General features: G+C 44.7%; 1 protein-coding gene and 1 long non-coding RNA gene across 2 annotated transcripts; one reads left to right on the top strand and one right to left on the bottom strand.

Moving 5' to 3' along the window:
- Positions 1-7067: 7067 nt before the first annotated feature.
- On the bottom strand, positions 7068-7774 carry LOC123042159 (BTB/POZ and MATH domain-containing protein 3-like). Its single transcript, XM_044464674.1, has one exon. It carries the CDS (start codon positions 7735-7737, stop codon positions 7081-7083), a length of 657 nt encoding a protein of 218 aa, XP_044320609.1. The 5' UTR covers positions 7738-7774; the 3' UTR covers positions 7068-7080.
- A 4679-nt stretch (positions 7775-12453) lies between these two features.
- Positions 12454-13640, top strand: LOC123042158 (uncharacterized). The gene is made up of 3 exons (XR_006418715.1): positions 12454-13259; positions 13352-13405; positions 13514-13640. It is a non-coding gene; the product is annotated as an uncharacterized lncRNA (long non-coding RNA).
- The last annotated feature ends 11907 nt before the right edge of the window (positions 13641-25547 follow it).

The raw sequence follows: 25547 nt of genomic DNA, 5'->3' as shown, positions 1-25547 counted from the left end.
TGGCAAAGGAATCCAGATTTCACAAGAGGACCAAGCACATCAAGAGACACTTCAATTCCATCCGGGACCAAGTCCAGGTGGGAGACATAGAGATTTGCAAGATACATACGGATCTGAATGTTGCAGACCCGTTGACTAAGCCTCTTCCACGAGCAAAACATGATCAGCGCCAAGACTCCATGGGTGTTAGAATCATTACTGTGTAATCTAGATTATTGACTCTAGTGCAAGTGGGAGATTGAAGGAAATATGCCCTAGAGGCAATAATAAAGTTATTATTTATTTCCTCATATCATGATAAATGTTTATTATTCATGCTAGAATTGTATTAACCAAAAACATAATACATGTGTGAATACATAGACAAACTTAATGTCACTAGTATGCCTCTACTTGACTAGCTCATTAATCAATGATGGTTATGTTTCCTAACCATAGACATGTGTTGTGATTTGATTAACGGGATCACATCATTAGGAGAATGATGTGATTGAATTGACCCATTCCGTTAGCCTAGCACTTGATCGTTTAGTATGTTGCTATTGCTTTCTTCATGACTTATACAAAGTTCCTACAACTATGATATTATGCAACTCCCGTTTACCGTAAGAACACTTTCTGTGCTACCAAACGTCACAACGTAACTGGGTGATTATAAAGGAGCTCTACAGGTGTCTCCGAAGGTACATGTTGAGTTGGCGTATTTCGAGATTAGGAATTGTCACTCCGATTGTCGGAGAGGTATCTCTGGGCCCTCTCGGTAATGCACATCACTATAAGCCTTGCAAGCAATGTAGCTAATGAGTTAGTTACGAAATGATGCATTACGTAACGAGTAAAGAGACTTGCCGGTAACGAGATTGAACTAGGTATTGGATACCGACGATCGAATCTCGGGCAAGTAACATACCGATGACAAAGAGAACAACGTATGTTGTTATGCGGTTTGACCGATAAAGATCTTTGTAGAATATGTAGGAGCCAATATGAGCATCTAGGTTCCGCTATTGGTTATTGACCGGAAACAGTTCTAGGTCATGTCTACATAGTTCTCGAACCCGTAGGGTCCGCACGCTTAACGTTACGATGACAGTTTTATTATGAGTTTATAAGTTTTGATGTACCACAGGTTGTTCGGAGTCCTGGATGTGATCAAGGACATGACGAGGAGTCTCGAAATGGTCAAGACATAAAGATTGATATATTGGAAGCCTATATTTGGATATCGAAAATGTTCCGGGTGAATCAGGATTTTACCGGAGTACCGGGGGGTTATCGGAACCCCCCCGGGGGTTAATGGGCCTACATGGGCCATGAGGTAGAAGAGGAGGGCCGGCCAGGGCAGGCCGCGCCCCCCTCCCCCCTAGTCCGAATAGGACAAGGAAGGGGGGGGGGGGCGCCCCCGTTTCCTCTTTCCCCTCCCCCCTTCTCCACCAAGGCAAGAGGGGGGAGTCCTACTCCCGGTGGGAGTAGGACTCCTCCAGGCGCACCCCTAGGGGGCCGGCCGCACCTCCCCCTCCCTCCTTTATATACGGGGGCAAGGGGGCACCTCTAGACACACACGTTGATCATCATGATCGTTCCTTAGCTGTGTGCGGTGCCCCCCTCCACCATATTCCACCTCGGTCATATCGTTGCTTGCTTAGGCGAAGCCCTGCGTCGGTAGAACATCATCATCGTCACCGTGCCGTCGTGCTGACAGAACTCATTCTCGACACCCTGCTGGATCGGAGTCCGGGGATCGTCATCGAGCTGAACGTGTGCTGAACTCGGAGGTGCCGTACGTTCGGTGCTTGGATCGGTTGGATCGTGAAGACATACGACTACATCAACCGCGTTGTCATAACGCTTCCGCTTACGGTCTACGAGGGTACGTGGACATCACTCTCCCTTCTCGTTGCTATGCATCACCATGATCTTGCGTGTGCGTAGATTTTTTTAAATTACTACATTTCCCAACACTTTGGTCCCGGTTCCAGACATGAACCCGTACCAATGGGACTTGCTCCGGGCCCAGCACCTTTAATCCTGGTTGGTGGCTGGAACCGGGACCAAAGGTCAGTCTTCTGTCTAGTTTTAGCCACAAACCGGAACTAAAAAGAGGCCTATATATACCCCTGCTCACGAGCAGAGCCACTGCTCAATTTTTTTGGCCCGCCGTGGGAGATGTTTGTGGTGCACTAGCTCAGCTCCTATGCACATGAGGTGTTTGATGAAATGCCTGAGCTACACTTAAGCTTTCTCCTCTCGAAGCTCCTTGTCCAAATTCCATTTTCCTCAAGATTTGTCTAGGTTTGGCAGTCCGTCCTATCCCGTCCCGTCCTCACCGCCGTTGATCGCCCGCGCTGATCTCATCGTCGGCACCACCGTGGTGAGCCTCTTGTTGTTATCTTCTTTCTAAAAGGAAAAAAAATACTTATATGATTTAGATAGATACTTGTATAATTTTCTTACTTTTATTGTTGTTTGTTATTATATAGTGCGATGGTTTTGGTATCTGCCTCTGTCGGCCCTTGTCCTGTTTATGATTCGGATGTGGTATATATTATCTTTTATAACTATTTGTTTTATTTTAGTGTTTATGACAATTATGCCGACCAACGTGACATAGATGTTTTTATCTAGGAGGTATGTGAACCGAAAATTCCAACCGACCCTATTGTCGAGAGGTTAAATTTAGTTGAAAAAGAAAACAATTACTTGAAGAAAAAATTGAAAAGAATTGAGGAGGAGAAGATGAAATTGTAGTTGCATGTTGCGGATGTTGTCGATGATCACAAGATCAAGATGGATGCAATGCACTTGAAGATTAGAAAGATTAAAAAATATGTCATTCATACTAAGGCTTGATATCATTATGGCGTTGGATCAATTGCTACCTTAATTGCGATTATGATCGCATTTGTTGTTGCATTGAAATATTTTACATAGTTTCAATGTATGGTTTAATTAGATGCTCTAGAGAGCTATATGTTGTTCAATGAGAACTATGTATGAACTTTATGTATTTATTTTTTCAGTAATAACATTTGATCATTATTGTACTTTGATTTTAATGTGATGATGAACATTTATTAATTTGGTCACTTCTCTATTCATGATGTTCTGTAATGGTTTTTGACACACTTAATTATATATAATGCACGCAGATGAACCAGCAATGGATGTACGGTGAGACGCACCTTCGAGTATATTAAGGGCGTGCATAATTTTCTCGAAGTGGCTGAGGCAAACACGCAGAATGGTTTTATGTGTTGTCCATGTCCTATCTGTGAGAATACAAAGTCTTACTCTAACCAAAAAACCCTTCACATCCACCTGCTTGAGAAGGGTTTCATGCCACACTATAATGTTTGGACCAAGCACGGAGAAAGAGGGGTTATGATGGAAGACAACGAAGAAGAAGAGGATGATGACTAACTATCCGCCCCCTGAATACGGTGATGCTGCAACAGGGGAAGCTGAAGACCAAGAGGAACCAGACGATGTGCCTGATACATCTCCAATGTATCTATAATTTTGGACTGTTCCATGCTGTTATATTATCATTCTTGGATGTTTTATAATTATTTTATATTATTTTTTGGTACTAACCTATTGACATAGTGCCAAGTGCCAGTTGCTGTTTTCTGCATATTTTTTACATCGCAGGAAACCAATACCGAACAGAGTCCAAAAGCAGCGAAACTTTTTGTGGATTTTTTTTGGACCAGAAGACATCCAGTGGGCCGGAGAAGCGCCTGGGGGGTGCTCCGAGGGGAGCATAACCCACCAGGATGCGCCAGGAGGCCCAGGCGCGCCCTGGTGGGTTGTGCCCACCTCGGGTGCCCCCTGAACTGACTCTTTGCTCTATAAATACCCCAATATTTCAGAAACCCTAGGGGAGTTGACGAAAATCAATTCCAGCCACCACAAAATCCAGAACCACCAGATCCAATCTAGACACCATCGCGAAGGGGTGCATCTTGTCCATTGGTGCCTCTTCGATGATGCGTGAGTAGTTCTTTGTAGACCTATGGATCCGTAATTAGTAGCTAGATGGCTTCCTCTCTCTCGTTTGATTCTTAATACAATGGTCTCTTGTAGACCATATGATGTAACTCTTTTTGTAGTGTGTTTGTTGGGATCCGATGAATTTTGAGTTTATGATCAGATCTATATTTTTACCCATGAAAGTTATTTGAGTTTCTTTTATCTCTTATATGCATGATTGCTTATAGCCTCGTATTTCTTCTCCGATATTTGGGTTTTGTTTGGCCAACTTGATCTATTTATCTTGCAATGGGAAGAGGTGCTTTGTAGTGGGTTCGATATTACGGTGCTTGATCCCAGTGATAGAAGGGGAACCGACACGTATGTATCGTTGCTACTAAGGATAAAACAATGGGGTCTATTTCTACATAAATAGATCTTGTCCACATCATGTCATCGTTCTTATTGCATTACTCCATTTTTCCATGAACTTAATACACTAGATGCATGCTGGATAGCGGTCGATGTGTGGAGTAATAGTAGTAGATGCAGGCAGGAGTCGGTCTACTAATCTTGGACGTGATGCCTATGTAATGATCATTGCCTGGATGTCATCATGATTATTTAAAGTTCTATCAATTTCCCAACAGTAATTTGTTCACCCACCATTTGTTATTTTTCTCGAGAGAATCCACTAGTGAAACCTACGCCCCCCGAGTCTCTTTATCATATTATTTTCCTTTACGATTTATTTTCCTTTGCTTTTATTTTCAGATCTATTAAACCAAAAAATACAAAAATACCTTGCTGCAATTTATTTTATTGGGCGTTCAATCTATCAATATTTACAACTCTCTCACGTCCGTTTGCCTATCTCTAGGCGCCGCTACCCGAAAGGGATTGACGACCCCTTTTGCACATCGGGTTGAGAGTATTTGTTATTTGTGTGCAGGTGCTGTTTACGTAGAGTTGCTTGGTTCTCCTAGTAGTTCGATAACCTTGGTCTCATCACCGAGGGAAATAACTACCATCGCTGTGCTGCATCAGCCCCTCTTCTTTAGAGAAATACCGACGTAGTTCTAGCAGGCATCAAAAGGAATTTCTGGCGCAGTTGCCCGGGAGGATCTTCAACATCTACCAGGTTCCTAACCACAAATCTCATCTCCTTGCAATTTACATTATTTGCCATTTGCCTCTCGTTTTCTTTTCCCCCACTTCACAAAAAATTGCCGTTTTATTCGCTCTCTTTTTCGTTCGCTATTTTCTCATCAGATCTATCCTTTGCTTGCAACCATGAGTGATTTTGGTATGGCACCAACAGATGATGGCCTAACTCCTAAGGTTCGACGTACGGGCAATCTGGATGCTAAATCTTTAATCTTGGGGCAAGGGAATGTTATGGGAAAAGAACGTATCCAAGAATTTTTCAATTGTGTGGGAAATCTAAGTCTTGATGATGCTCTAATACTTAGAACTACTAGATCTTATGCGGATGCTATCTCAGCATTAGTTTAAAACTTGAAAGTAAATTTATCCGTACCCATCCTACTTTCTAAAGATTGTTTTTTGAGCTTCCCATTATAAGGAACCCTAAAGCTAAAAAGTTGGCCACTCTCATTCTTAAATATTTTATTCTTGGCCAATCACATAATATGGGAAGCTAAGGAAATCTTTGATTTTTATGGTATGAATCGTGAAAAACCTGTGATAGATAAAATTATTTACAACAGTGATTATGCGTTAAGCCATTTAATTGGGGATAACAAAATCTTTGATGAGAATCTTAAGAAGGAAGTCCCCATTTTAGACATAACCCAACATGTTTTCAATAATGTTAATCAACATTACTCTTGGATTGTTGCCGAAATCAAAGGGGTTATGATAATGAGCAATTCAATAATGCTAAATTTTCTATGGACAATATGTTTTATGTTGTTTTTACAAAACCTCATGACGAAAACACATCTAAAGAAATTAAGAAGAAGGATGGCAAAACTTAGATCCTTACTTTATGCCTAGCTAAGGGCGTAAAACGATAGCGCTTGTTGGGAGGCAACCCAATGAACAAAATTTATTTTTGCCTTTTGCATTTTATTCTTGAGTGTTTGCACAATTATGCTACTGTTATGATTGTGGTTTTTGTGTTTTAATTAGCGTTTGTGCCAAGTAAAGCCTTTAGGATCTTCTTGGGTGATAGTTGTTTGATCTTGCTGAAAAACAAAAACTTATGCACTCATGAAAATAATTTTCATAAATCACAGAAACATGATTTTGCTCTGATTCTTTTTGCAGAAGATTAGTATACAAATTTCTCAAGTTTTCCTAATTTCTCAAGAGTTTTAGAGTTCCATAAGTATTCGAAATATTCTGATTGCTACAGACTATTATGTTTTTGATAGATTCTGTTTTCTTTGCATTGGGTGCTTGTTTTGATGATTCTATGGTTTTCTTTGATGAGTTTTTGCCTTATAGAAGTTAGAATACAGTAGATATAATGCAAGAATAAAATATGAATTGATTTTCTATAGTACTTAAAGTAGTGATTTGCTTTTTTATACTAACGGATCTCACGAAGGTTTTGTTGAGTTTTGTGTGATTGAAGTGTTTCAAGTTTTGGGTTATCTTACGATGGATGAAGGAATAAGGAGTAAGAAGAGTCTAAGCTTGGGGATGCCCATGGCACCCCAAGTTATTTTCCAAAAATAAGCAAGCAACTAAGCTTCGGGATGCCCCGAGTGACATCCCCTCTTTCTTCTGACGACCATCGGTATTTTACTTGAAGCTATATTTTTATTCGTCACATACTATGTGTTTTGCTTGAAGCGTCCTGTACGATATGAGTTTTTGCTTGTTTTGCTTTGTGTTCTAAGTCATGAATCCTTGCTGGACACATCTATTTGAGAGAACCAAAATTTGTCATGACTTGTTATAATAGCTCTCTATGCTTCACTTAAATTTTTATGAGATATGGATTTGCTCTAGTGCTTCACTTATATCTTTTTGAATATGGTGTGCTTTAGTATTTTTGAAGAAATGCTTTTTTGCTTCACTTAGATTTGTTTGAGAGTTAGTAAAATTTTCAAAAAAATCTCTATTGCTTCACTTAAATTAATTTGAGAAGTTAATTCTCTCTGCCTTAAAGGCCGGTGATCGTGCCGCCAGAACGTGTCTATGAGCACGGAACGACTTGTCACCCACGATGAACGTTATGTCCGCGCCTTCCTTGCCCTTCAACATCCTTGCAAAATCCTCGTGCATATTGGACGGCGGGGTCGGGATGGCCAAGGCGCCATGCTTCCTCATAACAGTCAAAACACATCTGATCGTTACACAGTCGTCGTTGCCGGATAGCAGCCGCCGCAGCTTTGACTTTTGGACAAAGTCGTCGAAGCCCCAAAAAATACCTGCGGACTGGAAGGTATGTTCTAGGCTCCGTTGCTCAAACACTTGGCCATCCTTCCCCAATAGACTCAGAGTGTAGTTGGTCTGCAACCCTAGTTCTCCATTGCATAGACGCAGATAAGCGGAGGCGTGGGCGCCTCCGTCCTCCTTTGACCCGTCGGGGTAGAACGTGATGTCCCACTCGCAGCCGCCAACGCAGAACGTGCTCGACGAGATGAAGTTCCCGGCGCCCATGCCGTCGAGCAGCGAGAAGCCCGTGACCTCGAAACTGTGCGCCGCGGTGTCGCCCTCCGTAAGGCTCGTCGACCACGTCTCGGGCACATCCTGCTTCACCAGAGAAGCAGAACCGATGGTGTTTCCCATGGGAATAGGTAGGAGATCGGGCGAAGGGTGCTGCAGGTTCGTGACATACAAGTCGCTTATGTATTTAGCCGGAGCCGGGTATATATTGTGCCAAAAGTGTTTAGAGTTCACGTCACGTGCGCACGGACACATAGATGGAATATAATCTTCCAAAAAAGAGGGTTTCCTGATATTTACCCTGGTGCAATTCTGTAAGGACAGAGTTCACGTACCGTACGAGAGCGGCTGGTGTTGGAAGGCACCGGCAGGCGGCAGTGCCGTCAGGAACCGGGTCTCGCAATGAAATTCTTGCCACGGATCAGGCCCTCGATTGCGTTTGCCTAGCCCTGGATTAGATGGGCCAGGCGGCCAGCAATTTTGTTTCGAAAAGAAAACTTGGCAAAAAAAATTCTCCCTTTTTTTGTATACAAGGGTCGAATTGCCCTTGCTTAATGCATGTACCCGCCGTTCTACAAAAATATTTTTCCTAAGAAAAGACACCCAAAGCACATAATTTGCAAGAGCGCTTGTCCGCACCTGCTCACGGAATCGGTTGGCGTCCATCGGGGTCGAGAGAATTAGCGCGTGTGGTATTCTGCGACAGTGGTCTATGATGGATTATGGATGGGCTTAGGCCCATATAAGACAATGATCCCTAATTAATCTCTAAGGCCCATGCATGTGTACATCAAGTGGTGGGAAGTTTAGTCCCATACTGCTACAGTAAGAAGAGTGAGACCTCTTTATAAGGGCCGCTCTACCATTTGCTATTGGGAGCTTGGGAATAGGAGTTGTACACGCGCACTCCTCCTCCTCCGCTGCCCGCTTCGCCAGCCTCGTCACGACGCGCGCGTGCCGCGGGTTGCGGGAACGAGCCGAAGCTTATTTTTGCCGCTCAGGAACACGGTCTGTTCACGGACTCGATCGTGGGCCTGGCCCAGGCCCATTTACCTGATGGCCTATATAAGTAGGTGCTCGCCGGTGGAGTGAACCCTAACTCAGTTCACTCACTTCCTCTCGTACAACCCTAGCGGTCATCTACTATTCCTATCACTGTGCTGCCTCCGGCGATCCCATCCCGATGACCGCGTGCACGGTTGGTCGGGAGAGCAGGTGCCTCCGGAACCCTGTCGTTTGAGATCCTGCCCGGGAGAACATCAATAAGGTTTTTGGGGAGTGTCTCGACGCGACTGCTCCCGATCCGTCCCTGTCCTCGTTCGCCTCTTATTCCACTACATCCTCTACATCGACTCCATGGCTGACGACGAAGTCGCCAAGAAGAAGGCCTTGGCTGATGTCGAGGCTGCTGCTACCGTCGCGTTGGCCTGGCCAACCGGAGGGTATGACTTGTTCATCCCATGTTTGCTTCTTCATGTGCTAGTCGTATATATGCTGTTCATAGATGGTTCGGTTCTATGTACTGTACGTGCTCACCTGCTTAGGTATCGGTATGAGATGCATACCGTATTTGCCATGCTTACTGTCTACTCGTTGATTAGATTACTCGGAAAAGTGCTAATATTTCCAACAATCCAAAAACCTTATTTTAGGCATTTTTCGGTTCAAGGCTTTGTTGCTACTCTGAAACCAGAAAAGTTTACCGGGACGCATTTTAAGCGTTGGCAGACTAGGACCACCTTGTGGCCATAGCGATGAACGTGTTCTGGGTTGGTGGTGTGTCCCCCACAGAAACGATTGCTGCTGAACAGGAGAAGGCGTTTAGGGAGGCAACCACAATCTTTCTGAGAGCAGTTCTTACTGTGATAGGAGACAAGCTTGTGGACGCATATCTTCATATGCGCATTGCCAAGATTTTGTGGGATGCGCTCGAAGCTAAGTTCGGCCCAACCGATGCTGGAAGCGAGTTGTATGCTCTGGATTAGTTCCATGACTACAAAATGGTTGACAACCGTTCTGTATTGGACCAGGCCCATGAGATACAATGCATCGCTAAGGAGCTGGAGCTCCTGAAGTGTGAGTTACTGGACAAGTTTGTCACGGGTTGCATTACTGCAAAACTCCCTCCTGGATGGAGGAACTTTGCTACTTCTCTCAAGCACTTGAGACGTGAATTCTCTGTTGAGGATGTCATCGGTCATCTAAGTGTTGAGCAGAACTCGAGAGCAAAGGACTCACATGTGAAAGGGGTAGAGGGTTCTTCTAGCGCCAATGCGGTGCAGAAGAACTTACACAAGTTCAAGGGAAAGAACTCTGTCCAAAAAAATACTACCTTTAAGAAGGAGGTTAAGAAGAAAGACAAGAAGAGAGATGGTTGCTTTACCTATGGTTCAGAGGAACATTGGGCAAACAAGTGCCCAAACAAGTATAAGACGCCAGGACAGGAAGCAAAGTTTGTCAATGACACTTTGAGCAACCATGATGGGGCATCTGGGTATGGTAATCTGTTTACCGTACTTTCAGTTTGTCAGTCCACCGATTGGTGGGTTGACACCGGGGCCAATATTCATGTGTGTGTTGATGTGTCTATGTTTTCTTCTTACCATCTCACACGAGATTGTTCCGTCCTGATGGGGAACGGATCGCATGCTTCTGTTCATGGTGTTGGCACGATAGATCTGAAGTTTACTTCGGGAAATTAAGATCGTGCAACTTAAGAACATGCAGCATGTCCCCGCCATTAAGAAGAATCTCGTTAGTGGCTCCCTTCTATGTAAAGAAGGGTTTAAGTTAGTATTTGAGTCTAACAAAGTAGTTGTATCTCAGTATTGACTATTTGTTGGAAAAGGATATGATTGTGGTGGTTTGTTCCGCCTTTCCCTAGAGGATTTCTGTAATAAAGTCGTGAACCAAATTCATTCCAATGTGAACGAATGTGAGGTTTGGCATTCACGTCTTTGTCACATAAATTTCGGTTGTATGACGCGGCTAGCTAAGATGAATCTAATCCCGAATTCCACTTTAGCCAAAGGCTCTAAGTGCCATGCATGTGTGCAAGCAAAGCAACCTCGTAAGCCTCACAAGCCTACGAAGGAGAGAGACCTGGCACCACTAGAGCTCATACATTTAGATCTCTGTGAGATGAATGGTGTGTTGACTAAAGGTGGAAAGAAATACTTCATGACTTTCATTGATGATTCCAATAGATTCTGTTATGTGTATTTGTTAAATATTAAAGGATGAGGCTCTACACTACTTTAAAATCTATAAGGCTGAAGTTGAGAACCAACTTGAGAAGAAAATAAAATGAGTCCGGTCTGATCGTGGTGGAGAGTACTTTTCAAGTGAGTTTGATTTATTCTGTGCGGAACATGGTATTATGCATGAGAGGACGTGTGACAGCCTGATTTTTGGCCCTTTCTTTTTCTTTTGTTTTTCCGAGGTTTTTGCGTGAGTTTTTTTTCATGGCTTTGTGGTCTGGAAACTGAAGAAGATGCCCTCTTTTTTGCTTCCAGAGGGGCTTTTCATTCCCAAATATTTCCCTAGACCCTATCATTTTCATCCTAGCCCAAATCACAACATTCTTTTATTGGGAATATTCCTTTTCTATTAAAGGAGTAACTCAAATTGCCCTAGGTTGTGAAGCAACCTATATTTCCTCATTCCTAAAATTCCCAAATAATTCTCATAAATTTTTTGGGTCATATCTTGATCAAATATGGCAATACTTTTCATTGCCATGTTCAAAAATAATTCCCCAATATTCCTTTTTCTATTCTGCCCTGAATGGCACTTTGTGAAGGAAGTGTCATTTATATTTCTCCTAGTGGCTCCCAACCTTTTTGGGCATGTTTATATGTCCAAATAGTTGCCTCATGCACAAGTTCAACTTTATTTGCCTAGCCAATCTTCCTCAGTGATTTTTCAAAGTTTCTGTCAACAGAAGGCTTTGTGAAGGAAGTACTAGCTAGGAGTACCCAAATGAATTGAACTTTTGCACACTCCTTAATGTGCTCATATTAACCCCTTCCACCCCTTTGAAGCCCCATCCAATTATCTATGTGAGCACTGGAGCAAATCTTTGTTTCTAGCAATATTTTCAGGTTGTGAAGCAAGTATATTTTATATTGCTTCAAAAATCCTGATAAATTAACAGATCATTCTTATACCCATAAAACATCTCGCCACCCAATTTGGCATCATTTCATTGATCCATTTGATCACCATAATTATTCCAAGTTTCTGGACAGAAATGATGTTTGTGAAGCAAGTGCCATTTTGGCTTGTCCATTTGGCATGATCTTTTTACAGCATCTTTATATGTCCATATCTTGAGGATTTGCCAAGTTGCATCCCATTTCATAACTCCATGTGAGAGCATCACCATGATCTTCATTTCTGGACCATTTTGGCAGTTGCAAAGCAACTATATTCATACTTGGTCCATTTCCCCTCAAAACCTCCAGGATCATAGTCCCTCCATAGATAAACACTCCAGACAACTTATTTGGATTCAAGAAATTCCCTATTGATCACATTGAGCTGATAAAGTTAACTGCAGTAAACTTCAGAGCTCACTAACCTTTTAACCGTAGCCGTTTTCACCAATCTACCACCATAGTTGAGACCTCCCCAGGATGGACTACGCCCTAGACAACATTTGCCAGCTGTTTGCCTCCCACACATGCCAGCACTGGTGGGGACCACCATTTTGGCATGCCATGAGCGCACCCAGATTGGTTTCTTGCTCGGGCCCCTCCCCCTCTTGTCGGCTTCGCGCTCATGAGTATGTCCAGTAGATAGCCCGCGTCGTCGCCGTCCTCGTGGAGCCCTCTCCCCCTCCGTCAGCGCTCGTCGCCGCGCGCCCACGGGTGCACTGTGGCCGACCGAGCTTTAATGGCGCTTGGCCTATTCCTCTGCTCCCCTCGACTCCGTGACCTCTGCGGCTCATTCTCTCTCTCGCTCGTCGCCTTCCCTGTGCCCTCCCGTGCTCGCTGGCCATCGCCAGAGCTTCGGCCGGACGTGCCCGGCGGCACCCGAGACCGTGCCTCTCACCCCGCCTATAAATGGCCTTCCCCCGAGACATTTGAGCTCACCACTGGCCTCGCCTCACTCCCAGCTCCCTCCTTGACCACTTCCCCGAGCTCGAGGAGCCCTCCCATGGCCGAAGCCTCGCTACGGTGCTCCGCTTAAATCTGCCCGAACCAAGCCCTTCCCCTCCTCCCTGACCTCACCACTCTCTTCCTGGTGCTCGGGCGGTCCGCCCCACCTCTTCTCCCTCTCACTGGAGTGCCCGAGTGGCCGTGCCCCCAAGTCAACCACCACCGGAGCCGGTTCTGTCCCCCTCTTCGTCGTGGTCACCCCGCTCCTCTCCGGTGTCTCCTCTGCGCGGGGATGGATGCGGCAGGCCACGACGAGCCCGCCGGTGGCCTCCGTTTGGCCGGAGGTGGCCGGAGTCGCCGGGGCTGACACCGGCAGCGCCCCTGCCCTCCTCCTTTGCTCTCTGTCGTGGCCAGGCACGGGAGGAAGAAGAAGGAGGCGTGGGAGGAGAGAGAAGATGCGGTGGGCCCCACCTGTCAACCACTCAAGGGCCGGCCGCGCGTTGACCTGTCCACGCTGACGTGGCAAGTGGAAGCGTATTTTTGGTGAGTATGTTTTCACTAACCGAAAGCGTATTTCTAAAAACCCGTTTCTGCCTTATCCACTCAGGGACTTGGTTGTGATGTTATTTTTGCAGAAAAGTCCCTGAACTTCAACCCCTCATATCTATTTGCTCGTAAATCCAAATGAGGTGAAACCAACGCTCACTTCTTTGTTTTGTTGAGCCCGTTTTGTTGGTCATGCTTTCACTATGGTTTGAAATTGTGAAAATGACCATTATGCCCTTGACCTTATTCAGCCCTCTCCGAGAGAGAACGCTTTCCAGCGATTCGTTCCGCGAGTTTCTCGCACTTTCTCCCGGTGATTTCTTCCACCCCAGGCAAGCCACAATACCCACTTGCATGATATTCATGCAGTAGCCATGGTTTTCAACTTGAATCTTTATTAAAAGTTTGCTTGTTGAAAAGATGGTTATCGTTGTTCTGGTAATCTTAGATTTGCATGTTCACTTTTGTGCTATGTTGTCTTGTACTCTGTTATCATGTTCTACCTGCTAGTATTTCCTTTCATATGTTTATGCTTGCTAGTAGTACATGTTGATGTTGGTGATGGTCATGCTAGTCAGTATGCCATGCTTAGTGGATATGATTTATTGTTGATATGGTGGATAGTTATGTGATACCCTCATGATTATGTTGATATCATGTTCATGCATTTTATCATGACTCAACATATTTGCATTCAAGTTAACCGGATTAAATTGAACTCGAACAACTGTTGGCTGAGTCATGGTGCCGCTGAAACAATGCTGACTAGTGCAACCACGTTTACCTGTATGGGACAGTCCTATCTTGGTCTATTGTCGTGCCTCTCGCCGGTGCTTCCAACGAAGGTTATGCGCGGGCGCTACCCTGATCAGGTAGGACAACATAAGCCTTGTGTGCCCATAGTTGGTTTTGAGCTCATGTCCCCGTGCGAGATCGTTTATGTTTGGCCACGACGGTGGTTTGAGGTCTCTTGATGTAGACAAGGGGCCACCTAGGACTAGCCCGATGGGGATTGAGTCGGAGTGGCCGGGAGAGTGTCATGGCAGTAGGATGGTTTTGTCGGAACACCGTTGGTCCACCTGAATGGGAGTGCGAGGCCATGGGTTCCGTAGTGTGGGTACAGTGTACTAACCTCTGTAGAGTGTATATTAAACCTATCGATAGCCGCGCCCGCAGATAAGGGCCCTGTTCGAAAGTAGGGTACACCATGAGTCAACAGTAATAAGAATAACTTGATTAACTACAACCCATGGTTGTGATCACCGTAAGGATCACGGGCCATTTATTGGTCGTGGTTGTGATCTCCGTAAGGATCACGGTTTGGGACCAAGTGTTGGTCGTGGTTGTGATCGCCATAAGGATCACCGTGGTATCGAGGATACCGAGACGTTGTATATTCATGATGTTGTGTGAGAATCGTGGGTAAAGATCAAGCTCCTTGTGGTCTTTTAATGATTACTACGGTATTGTTTATACCAAGCTTGATTTGATCCTGAGATGATTGAGTGATGTCCGAGGTTGGTAAGTGATGCATGAGTTGGTTATGAGGTAGCCTGAGCAGAATAAGTGGTGCATATAGTGTCATCATGTTGCATGCTAGTATTGTCAGATTAATATATTCATGTTGTGTTAGCCGTATCATGTTTATGTTGTTCATGCTATGTTATTTCTGATGATCTCATGATAATTCCTGTTTAACTTGTAATTGCCATGTTGTTGTCTGTCTTGAATGCTTCTGGTTTTTGTGAGCTTGCAAGTACATTCAATGTACTAACCTGGAGTGTCATGCTAGCTTGCAGGTCAAGCCGGATTTGATTGCTTGCTTGTCGTGGTTTCCGTTCGTGCGAGATAGGATAAGCGTTCCAGTCAGAGTCCCTACGGAGTGGAGTTCACCACCTTCGTCGTTGTTCCACTGCTAGAGTTATTCCGCTGCTTCGAGTTGTTCTGCTGGTTGCATAGAGAAACGATGGATGGCATAGTGTCGCCGTGCCGATGTTATTCATTGTAATATTGGAGACCTTGTATTCATATTCGTGTAATAATAGAAAGCTGGTTTGTTCTATGCTAAGCAGTGCCGTATTCCAAAAGACTTCATCTCGATCTCTGGGCTGGAATACAGGGCGTTCTGGTTTTCTCTGAGCCGGGGTGCCACAGGTTTGGTATCAGAGCAGGTCTGGCTGTAGGACGCCCTAGACCGCGCGAACATTAGAAATCGGTAGTATAGAGTCTGGCTTGTTTGTTGCATTTGATTGCTGCATTTGTTTGTTGCATAGCATGCATATAGCCTTATTATTTGATTCTAACAGTTTATCTGGTGAGTGTAGCTGGCATCAGTTCGGATCCACTACAGCTCAACCTTTGCATTTCTCTAGTTCCTTTTTCTTTCGGTGTTTGGTGTCATTTCTGTCCCAGTAGAGTGATGCCAAGAGATCCCGACACCGTTTGCAAAAATGGTGCTCAGTTATCGCACTGATGTCTTTCCTTCAGTCCCGCCTATCATTTCGGTGATGGACATGCGTCTATCCCGGATCGTTCTTTTATTTTGTCATGTTGGCAACCCTTAATGATCTTAGTTATCAAGGGAGGGCAATGTCAGCAGCCTCAGTTTTTCCCCGCCATCCTATTTCTTGGACGAGTACATATCTTTCTCCGTCCGCTTGATAATAATGTGGTTGCGACCTTCTGTCCCACTGCATGGTTACCAAGTACGTCCACGCCTCCAAGCTAGTTTAGGTTGCTGCCTGGCTAAGCTAGCACTTGGTGTAGCAATGTTTACACCAATTCTTCCACACATTTATTCGTCCTCGTGCACATCGTCACAACATATTAGACCTCAATATCGGAGTTTTCGCGAGATTTGTGTGCTTAGGTGTGCATGCATATTATTGTGTGAGTAGCAGTAATATGTGATGATTGCTTGATTAATTATATTAGTAGAATGCTTGTGTGCTTTTGTTTTAGTTGTTGTTCCTTTCTTTGGGCCTTCGGTGTTACAAATTTCCCCCCTATTAAAGTTGCTCGTCAGCCGACACCGGACCCAAAGAGACAGCAAGAACTGCATATATTTGGAAACTCAGCTAAACAGAATGGAATTGTCAGCAGACTGCAGTGAAATTGGAAATAGCTCGTCTGAATACAAAAGAAATCCTGGATGAACCGTCAGTATCAAGTTTGCATTAACATGTACTCCTCACAACACAATGATTAAATCAGCAAGAAGATAAATTGTGTGCAAGGTTGGCAGAAGATTATCAAAGGTATGGCTCAGATACAAGTTTAATTTTTCGTTGAGGATGATTTTGGAACTCGAGGTACCTGGAACCAAACAAAAATATGGCATATACTCGGAAAGGAGAATAGTCCTGCAAAACCCCGTTTCATGCAAGAAATCAATAGCAAAAATATCTCCACCAAGAGGTAGCACTGTTTTATTTGAAGACCGTGTTTTTATTCCGCTAGATACTGGCATCCCCCACTCCAATTCAAATGGCTGATAAATAGGAAACACAATTGAATGTACAGACATTGTATGAGAGACAGATGCAATAGATAGTGTGGAAAAAAGAGGGCATGAAATAGTTGACATGTATATTGTTTAACTAAAACGGATATCATGACATAATTTCACATATATGATGTCTATCTAAACTGGATAGCATAGCATAACATAATTCAAAGATATGATGAATAACTAAACAGGATCGCATGACATAATTCACCTACATGTTATCTAAGTAATCAAGATCGCATCATTTAATTCACATATGTGATTTATATGCTAAGCAGAGGGCATTCGATATGATATCTGAACTAAGAACATGGTGTTGAATATTGTGTATATGATGTCTAAACTATGCAATGCAAGACACCGTATGCATGATATGAGCAGTATAACCGTGCCAAGTTAGAGCATACACCTCAGTAGGGGAATAGGACTGGTCATCTGCCTCTGAATCCATCTCTGAGGAGCTATCGGGACCCAACAAGAGATTTGCTTCGACAGGTAGCACTGTCTGCTCTGAAGGCCTTGTTTTCACTCCAGATTTTTCCATCTCCCACCCAAATGGCTGATTCACAAGAAGAGTAGTTTAATGTACAAACATTGCCGACAAATGGAAATGTAATGAAGAAAAGGATGGTCAAGATATCATTCAAATATATGATGCCTGGTTAAACAGGATGGCATTGCACATTTCACATATATTATGGCTGGCTAAAAGACATGAGATTGCATAATTCCCATATATGATATAAAAACTAAACAGGTGGCATTACGGAACATGTCTAAACTAAGAAGATGACATATATGATGTCAAAAGTAGGCACTGCAAGGCAACATATGCATGATATGACTAACATCATCATGCCAAGGTAGAGCAAACACCTTGGGGGGTAAATAGGAGTGGTCAGCGGCGTCTGAATCCGCCTCAGAACAGATATCTTCCTCTGGATTACAATCTGGAGAGGGCGGGGAGGGTTTGCCATTGAACCCACCATGGATCGATGTCTGCATGACATTGTATTGCCGCGCAAAACTCTTCTCTTTTTCTCTACATGTTCAGCATGACTGTGTACAATATCTGACATGCATACGAAAAAATATGGTGAGATTATGTAAGGAGAGCATGCAGAAATTTAGAGTGATGGTAACAACCAGTGGATGGATCAAAAAATAATGATAGCAGGCTGATGATTGCTTTAAATTAATAAAAAGACAGATGATGATTGCTTTACTATTTGTTTCCCACCCAAGATGAACAACATAGGCATACCCTAGGTGAACCAGATATTAGACAGACATACTATTCATTGCTGCCTTGATATGTGCCCCACAACTAATTTAGAACTCAAGTTTAAACATTAATTTGGACCTGAGTTGGGAGTCCAAGAGCTGAACAGGATGATAAAGTAGCAGGTAAGTTTAAGTAATGCATAACATAAGCAGAAACAAAAGAGTGCGACCTCTCTTGTGGACCCGTGTACTCCTCAGGTTCATCTGCTGAGTCGATGATGGTGATGCTGTTGGGGTGGGTGCCGGCGGCAGGGAAGGAGATCTGAGGCAGCGAAAGACGGTCAGGAGTCGTGATGTCTGGTTTGGTGGATGCTTCTGTCGATGGAGCAGCTCAGGTGAGGTGGACGACGTCGCGGAAGGAGCAGGACAAACCACACAAAGTTCCCTTCGACACGTACCTATAACTGAAGTAATTCTGTAAGGGCTCATTTGGCTTGCATGATTCTTAAAACACAGGGATAGGAAAAACACCGGAATAGGATAGGAAAATGCACATGGTAAACAGAGCATTTGTAAACACAGGATTTCTGTCAACTTGGGTGTTTGGTTTACAGGAATTGGAAGAGCAGAGGAATGCAAAGAAACATGGCCAAAATAAAGAGAAACCATATGAAAGCGTGTATAGTTAGAATGTTATTCTGGCACTAATGCACTTGGTTTTGTTTCCATGCATAGGATTTTGAAAAGTAGGTCCAGGTGGATGTTTTGCTTCATTCCTTTCAACAAAATGCATGAATAATTGAATAGTAGAGTGCCATTAGAAAATTCCCTATTGCTATGTTTTTCCGTTGAACCAAAATAGCCCTAATGGATTGACGTGAATGTATAGTAATAAGTGATGCAACAAGTGTACAAGCTCTTTGCCGTAGCCGTGTCGACCTCAGCATCATTGGGTTGGTCGCTGAAGCAGTTGAGGCAGAGGTGGCAGTCGGAGGTGTGGAGGAAGATCTGAGGAATCTGTAGATGGCGTCTAGGGCACTGCTCTGTTGTGATGGATCATTCTGTCATTGGAGCAGCTCCGGTGAGCCGTAAGACGTCAAGGCTGAAGCAGCACAAGACAGACATCATCAATCTAAAGTGGGATTCTAATAGCATCTCCAATAGATGATGTAAAATGGATGTAAAATTAACATCACCAAAAACCACTTAACTGTCAAAACTGAAATTTACTATGGAATCTGAATGCTACTGTCGAAACTAAATGCAATGGTAGCAGAGATGCACTTGACATGTAGTTTAGGGAGGGCCTGCAGTTCATCTTCAACCTACAACCCCCTGAGCCGCCTGCCACCACTGGCTGAACCGCGGGCCCCAGTGCCGCCTCGCCGCCCCGAAACAACTCGCTACCGCTGCCCCGGCCAGCCCTCTAGGCCCCCGCCCCCACCCTGAACCCTAAGATAGATAGTGGGGTACCTCTCCGGCGAGCCCTAGTCCCCGCTGCAGGTGGTTCTTCCTTAACTCCGGTGAGGCCCCCCAACCCCTGAAAATCGACTGACCCAAAAGTCGATTCACTCGACTGAAGTGTGGCTTAATCGGAGCAGAGCAGCAACACGAGCGAGGGGGAGAGCAGCAGCAGCAGCTGGGCGAGCGAGCGATCGAGCGAGAGCTGGAGCAGCAGCAGTAGCGCGAGCGAGCGAGCGAGAGCCGTAGTAGCAGCAGCAGATCCGGCTGGTATGGACGCCACCACCGAAGGGGCCTCGCACTGGGGGAGAGCCACCGTGGAGATGTCGCCTGCGGCGCCGGCTTCAAGGTAGTCTCTCCATGGGGGTGCGAGATGGAGCACCGTCGGTGCCGGGAGGTCGAGTTAAGGAGAAGGTGCAATGCGATGAGTGTACAACCTCTTTGGTGGCGCCGAGTAGGCCTCGGCTTCGTCCGAGGAGTCGGTGAGGATGCTGCGGTTCCGGTGGAGCAGGTTAAGGCGACACTGTGGGGATGGAGCAGCCGCGATAGACGAGGCGATCGTCAGAGCAGCTCCATGGAGGTGGAGGATGGGGCGGCTGAACCGGCGGGACGGCGAGATGGACGACGGATCCTCATCAGGGGAGGTGGACGAGGGACATCGAGCTGTTGCGGTGGACGACATCGTCGGGGAAGAGGCTCCGGCTGGGCAGCGGTGACGTGGCGGACAGAGGAGGGTGGGGTTTCGCGGCTGGAGCAGAGAGGTTATGGCGGCCTGGGATTTTGAATGGCGAAAAGGGGGTGATGGGAGGGGGTGAAGCATGACTTAGGGACGCGCTTGTCCAAAATGTAGGGTGTGTTACAAAAGTACCCCCCACCGATTTGAACTAGCGGCCCTTTCAACTCAGGGTTAGAAGGGGGATTTCGCGTGTCGGGATTTGGCAGCTGGAGGGAGTTTTCGCGCGCGCTGTAATTTCTGGATAGCAAGGCGCGGGTTGTGAAGGCGCTAGTTTTGGGAGCACAATATCTGAATTTTCGGGATATAACAAGACGCGGGTTGAATTTTAGGGACAAGCCCAACGTGTAGTAATATTGTACTTGTACGTACCAAATCAATTCGCACTTCCCTCAACCAAAAAGAAAACAAAAAAATTAAAACTATTCACACCACACAAAGAGAGAGTCTTGCCCCGTTTTACTATACAAATGCTATTCAAAGCTACTCCCTCCTTCCATCTATATAGGGCCTAATGCGTTTTTCGATGCTAACTTTGACCAAATATTAGAGCAATGATATATGACATGCAACTTACACAAAGCACACCGTGAACTTTGTCCGTGAAAGGTTCTTTCAATGATATAATTTTCACATTGTGCATGTCATGTACTATTAATCTTGTCAATAGTCAAAGGCGGTCTTAAAAATCTCATTACGCCCTATATAGATGGAAGGAGGGAGTATGAATCCATGTTATGTCCGATTAATTTTTTTCGCTTGCTGTATAATGCATGTAACCTACTCATACCAACATTTTAGTGCATTCCGAATGTCTATACTACCGCTGCAATTCGAACTAAATTTGAATTCGTTTCTCTATTTCAATAAGAATCTACAATCATGATTGTTGCCAACTTCAACCATCATTCGTGTATTACCTTAATAAGACACCACATGATTACTATAGAGATAGATATGAACTATGTGTACTACATGAACTCGAATTCTATTTTTTGAATACACTTGATGTTGATTCCAAATAATAGTACATTTGATGGACTAACTATATATTCATAATCTAAACCATGTTCCATACGTACACCATGTTTATCACACAAAGTATAGTGCCCCGCCCCCTACATTATGACAAGTATTTATACCTGAGTTGCAAAAGCCACACATTAGCCCAAATTATAATCAATGTTCTACATTATGATATCTTCTTCAAGTATCCGTATCCACCTTTTTATAATGAATTATGATCTTTGTTCGTCTTTGACACCTTCACGATCCTCTTCTATTTGTAGCTAGCTAGTGCTAACTTTCTATCGTGCATGCACACGCCCGCCCCCCTCACACACCCTTAGCGTCCCCTCCATCGCGCACGTTCATTATTTCTCTTTAGGTCGTCCACCAACGGTGTGTGTAGGCCCCCAGCTCCTTCTTTCTGGCACACACCAGTCGATATACCTCTCTAGCCAAGTTTGCCTACAACAAACACATATATACTTCCCCTCTTCTCTTCTCACCGTCCATGCCCCCATATGTCCAATACGATTCCACGTAGGAGCACACTCCCGCCCCTCTTTTCATTAATCACATGCATGCACACTCCTCCCCCCTCGACATGGTAGGCCTCTCGTACCACCTCCTAGCCACACCCTCTCCCCCTATCCGCCTCTCCGGACCTTATTTGCTTCTAACACATGCAGGCGTGTATATGAACTGATCTCCCTACATATAGCCAGGTCGACTATTATTCGTTTTCACCAAGCACCGATACACTTACCTTGCTAGTTATGTCTCCCCTTTTCTCGGACACATGATGGTTGATCTTCCTATGTAGTTACGCATGCTTACCACAACCATATCTTCTCCCCTCATCATCCTTGAATACCTCCCGACCCGTCTCTCACACGCACGTGCATAGACAGATAGACATCCCCCACCCTCTCTTATTGATATTGCACTCATACCCTCCGCTTGTCTAGCAGGCCTCTCCCACCATTTGTGAGACGCCACTCCACGACCAACCCTCCGACGCTCTACCTTTGTCTTTTCCCAACCTTATTCCTCTGCTACACATATCCATGGATGTCGATCGATCTCCATCAATACATAGCTAGGTCTCTCTCCTTCCCCACACATATACTAGTCGACCGGTCTCTAGCCCCCCCCACACCGATAGTCGAACGTTGTAGGTAGGTATCCATGCCACGGAGAAGAACTGCACCTCTGCCCTCTCAAATTCCAGTAGGCCAGCCGCCCTGTATCTTTGACGTGGGCAAACACAAATTCGATGGCACTCTTTATCGATCGCGCAGCCACACACTTCATCCCTGTTTTCAATTCTATCGATATCTCACGTCCATGACTCCGTTTCACACACATTGCATATGTTACGTTTTTCTGATTGAGATATCATCAACACATTGCCTCTGTTTCGTACAAACCATCTCTCTCACACCCACCCACGTACGTACCTGCACCTAAAGAAGAAGTGCACGCAGGACGCACGTACTCACGTCTCGTTCCCGCCCACACCCGCATGGGTACACAGTGGAGTTTGTTTCTATACGAAAAGGCAACCCACGTGATAATTTGACGCGTGTAGTGGTTGTTTACTCGAAGGAGGGTCGGGTACCACGCCTAGAATATAAAACGACTGCCGTGGGGAAAATGGAAAAATGGGTTTGTCTCTCGTGAGTCTCGGGTACCTGGGGGACTTTTGTTTGCAATTATTTTTGATTTGATTTTGATCTTTAGATCATGGGACTGGGCATCCCGGTTACCAGCCATTTTTCTCGTGAATGATGAGCGGAGTCCACTCATCTTGAGAATAACCCACTTAGCATGGAAGATACTGACATCCCCTAGTCTCTACATGAGCGATTTGGGCATACAAAACAGATTATTATTTGAAGGTTTAGAGTTTGGCACATGCAAATTTACTTGGAACGGCAGGTAAATACCACATATAGGTAGGTATGGTGGACACTCATGGCAAAAACTGGGTTTAAGGATATTTGGAAGCACAAGTAGTATCTCTACTTGGTGCAAGGAATTTTGGCTAGCATGAGGGGGAAAGGCAAGCTCAACATGTTTGAATGATCCATGACAATATACTTTAACTGAGATGTGAGAAAACATAACCCATTACGTTGTCTTCCTTGTCCAACATCAACTCTTTAGCATGTCATGCTCAATGAGTGCTCACAATTATAAAAGATGTCTAAGATAGTATATTATATGTGAAATATCTCTTCCTTCAACATTCTTTCATGGATTGTTCAAATGACCAATACAATGCTTGCTAACCTTCAATAAATTTACAACCTCTACTTCTTAGATGTGAAGTCATTACTTGCGATAAGCAAATGAGACATGTATAATTTTCAGATTTAAGACAATCAACTCATTCAACAACTTACTCATAGGATATAAGTGAAGCACACGAGTAAATGAAAAACTACTCCAAAAAAGATATAAGTGAAGATCAATGTGAAGGAAATATGCCCTAGAGGCAATAATAAAGTTATTATTTATTTCCTTATAATCATGATAAATGTTTATTATTCATGCTAGAATTGTATTAACCGGAAACATAATACATGTGTGAATACATAGACAAACAAAGTGTCACTAGTATGCCTCTACTTGACTAGCTCGTTAATCAGAGATGGTTATGTTTCCTAACCATGAACAATGAGTTGTTATTTGATTAATGGGATCACATCATTAAGTGAATGATCTGATTGACATGACCCATTCCATTAGCTTAGCACCCGATCGTTTAGTATGTTGCTATTGCTTTTCTTCATGACTTATACATGTTCCTATGACTATGAGATTATGCAACTCCCGTTTGCCGGAGGAACACTTTGGGTGCTACCAAACGTCACAACGTAACTGGGTGATTATAAAGGAGCATTACAGGTGTCTCCAAAGGTAGATGTTGGGTTGGCGTATTTCGAGATTAGGATTTGTCACTCCGATTGTCGGAGAGGTATCTCTGGGCCCTCTCGGTAATGCACATCACATAAGCCTTGCAAGCATTACAACTAATATGTTAGTTGTGAGATGATGTATTACAGAACGAGTAAAGAGACTTGTCGATAACGAGATTGAACTAGGTATTGGATACCGACGATCGAATCTCGGACAAGTAACATACCGATGACAAAGGGAACAACGTATGTTGTTATGCGGTTTGACCGATAAAGATCTTCGTATAATATGTGGGAACCAATATGGGCATCCAGGTCCCGCTATTGGTTATTGACCAGAGATGTGTCTCAGTCATGTCTACATCGTTCTCGAACCGTAGGGTCCGCACGCTTAAGGTTTCGATGACAGTTATATTATGAGTTTATGTATTTTGATGTACCGAAGGTTGTTCAGAGTCCCGGATATGATTACGGACATGACGAGGAGTCTCGAAATGGTCGAGACATAAAGATTGATATATTGGACGGATATATTTGGACACCGGAAAGGTTCCGGAGAAGTTTGGAGCCCCGGGAGGTTACCGGAACCCCCCGGGAGGTATATGGGCCTTATTGGGCCCATGTAGGAGGAAGAGAGAAGGAGCAAGGGAAGGGGGCGCGCCCCCCAAGCCCAATCCGAATTGGGGAGGGGGGCCGGCCCCCCCTTTCCTTTCTCCTTCCCCCTCTTCCTATTACTACTACTAGTACTACTTCCTAATACTAGTACTCTTTCCTTCCCCATCCAAATAAGATAAGGAAAAGAGAGGGAAACCTAATTGGAGTAGGTTTCCCCCTCCTCATGGCGCGCCCCCCCTAGGGCCGGCCACCTCCTCCCTCCCTCCTTTATATATGGGGGTAGGGGGGCACCCTAGAACACACAAGTTGATCATTGATCGTTCCTTAGCCGTGTGCGGTGCCCCCCTCCACGATATTACACCTCGGTCATATTGTAGCGGTGCTTAGGCGAAGCCCTGCAACAGAAGAACATCAAGATCGTCACCACGCCGTCGTGCTGACGGAACTCCCCCTCGGCGCCTCTGCTGGATCGGAGATCGAGGGTGCGTCATCGAGCTGTACGCGTGTCAAGAACTCGGAGGTGCCGGAGTAACGGTACTTGGATCGGTTGAACCGGAGGACGTACGACTACTTCCTCTACGTTGCATCAACGCTTCCGCTTCGGTCTACGAGGGTACGTAGACAACACTCTCCCCTCGTTGCTATATCATCACCATGATCTTGCGTGTGCGTAGGAATTTTTTTGAAATTACTACGTTCCCCAATAGTGGCATCCGAGCCTAGGTTTTATGCGTTGATGTTATATGCACGAGTAGAACACAAGTGAGTTGTGGACGATATAAGTCATACTGCCTACCAGCATGTCATACTTTGGT

Source organism: Triticum aestivum, chromosome 2B (assembly GCF_018294505.1).
Source record: "Triticum aestivum cultivar Chinese Spring chromosome 2B, IWGSC CS RefSeq v2.1, whole genome shotgun sequence".
Classification (NCBI taxonomy): domain Eukaryota; kingdom Viridiplantae; phylum Streptophyta; class Magnoliopsida; order Poales; family Poaceae; genus Triticum; species Triticum aestivum.
The sequence above is the reverse complement of the archived record's forward strand: the minus strand, read 5'-3'. Positions and strand labels throughout refer to the sequence as shown.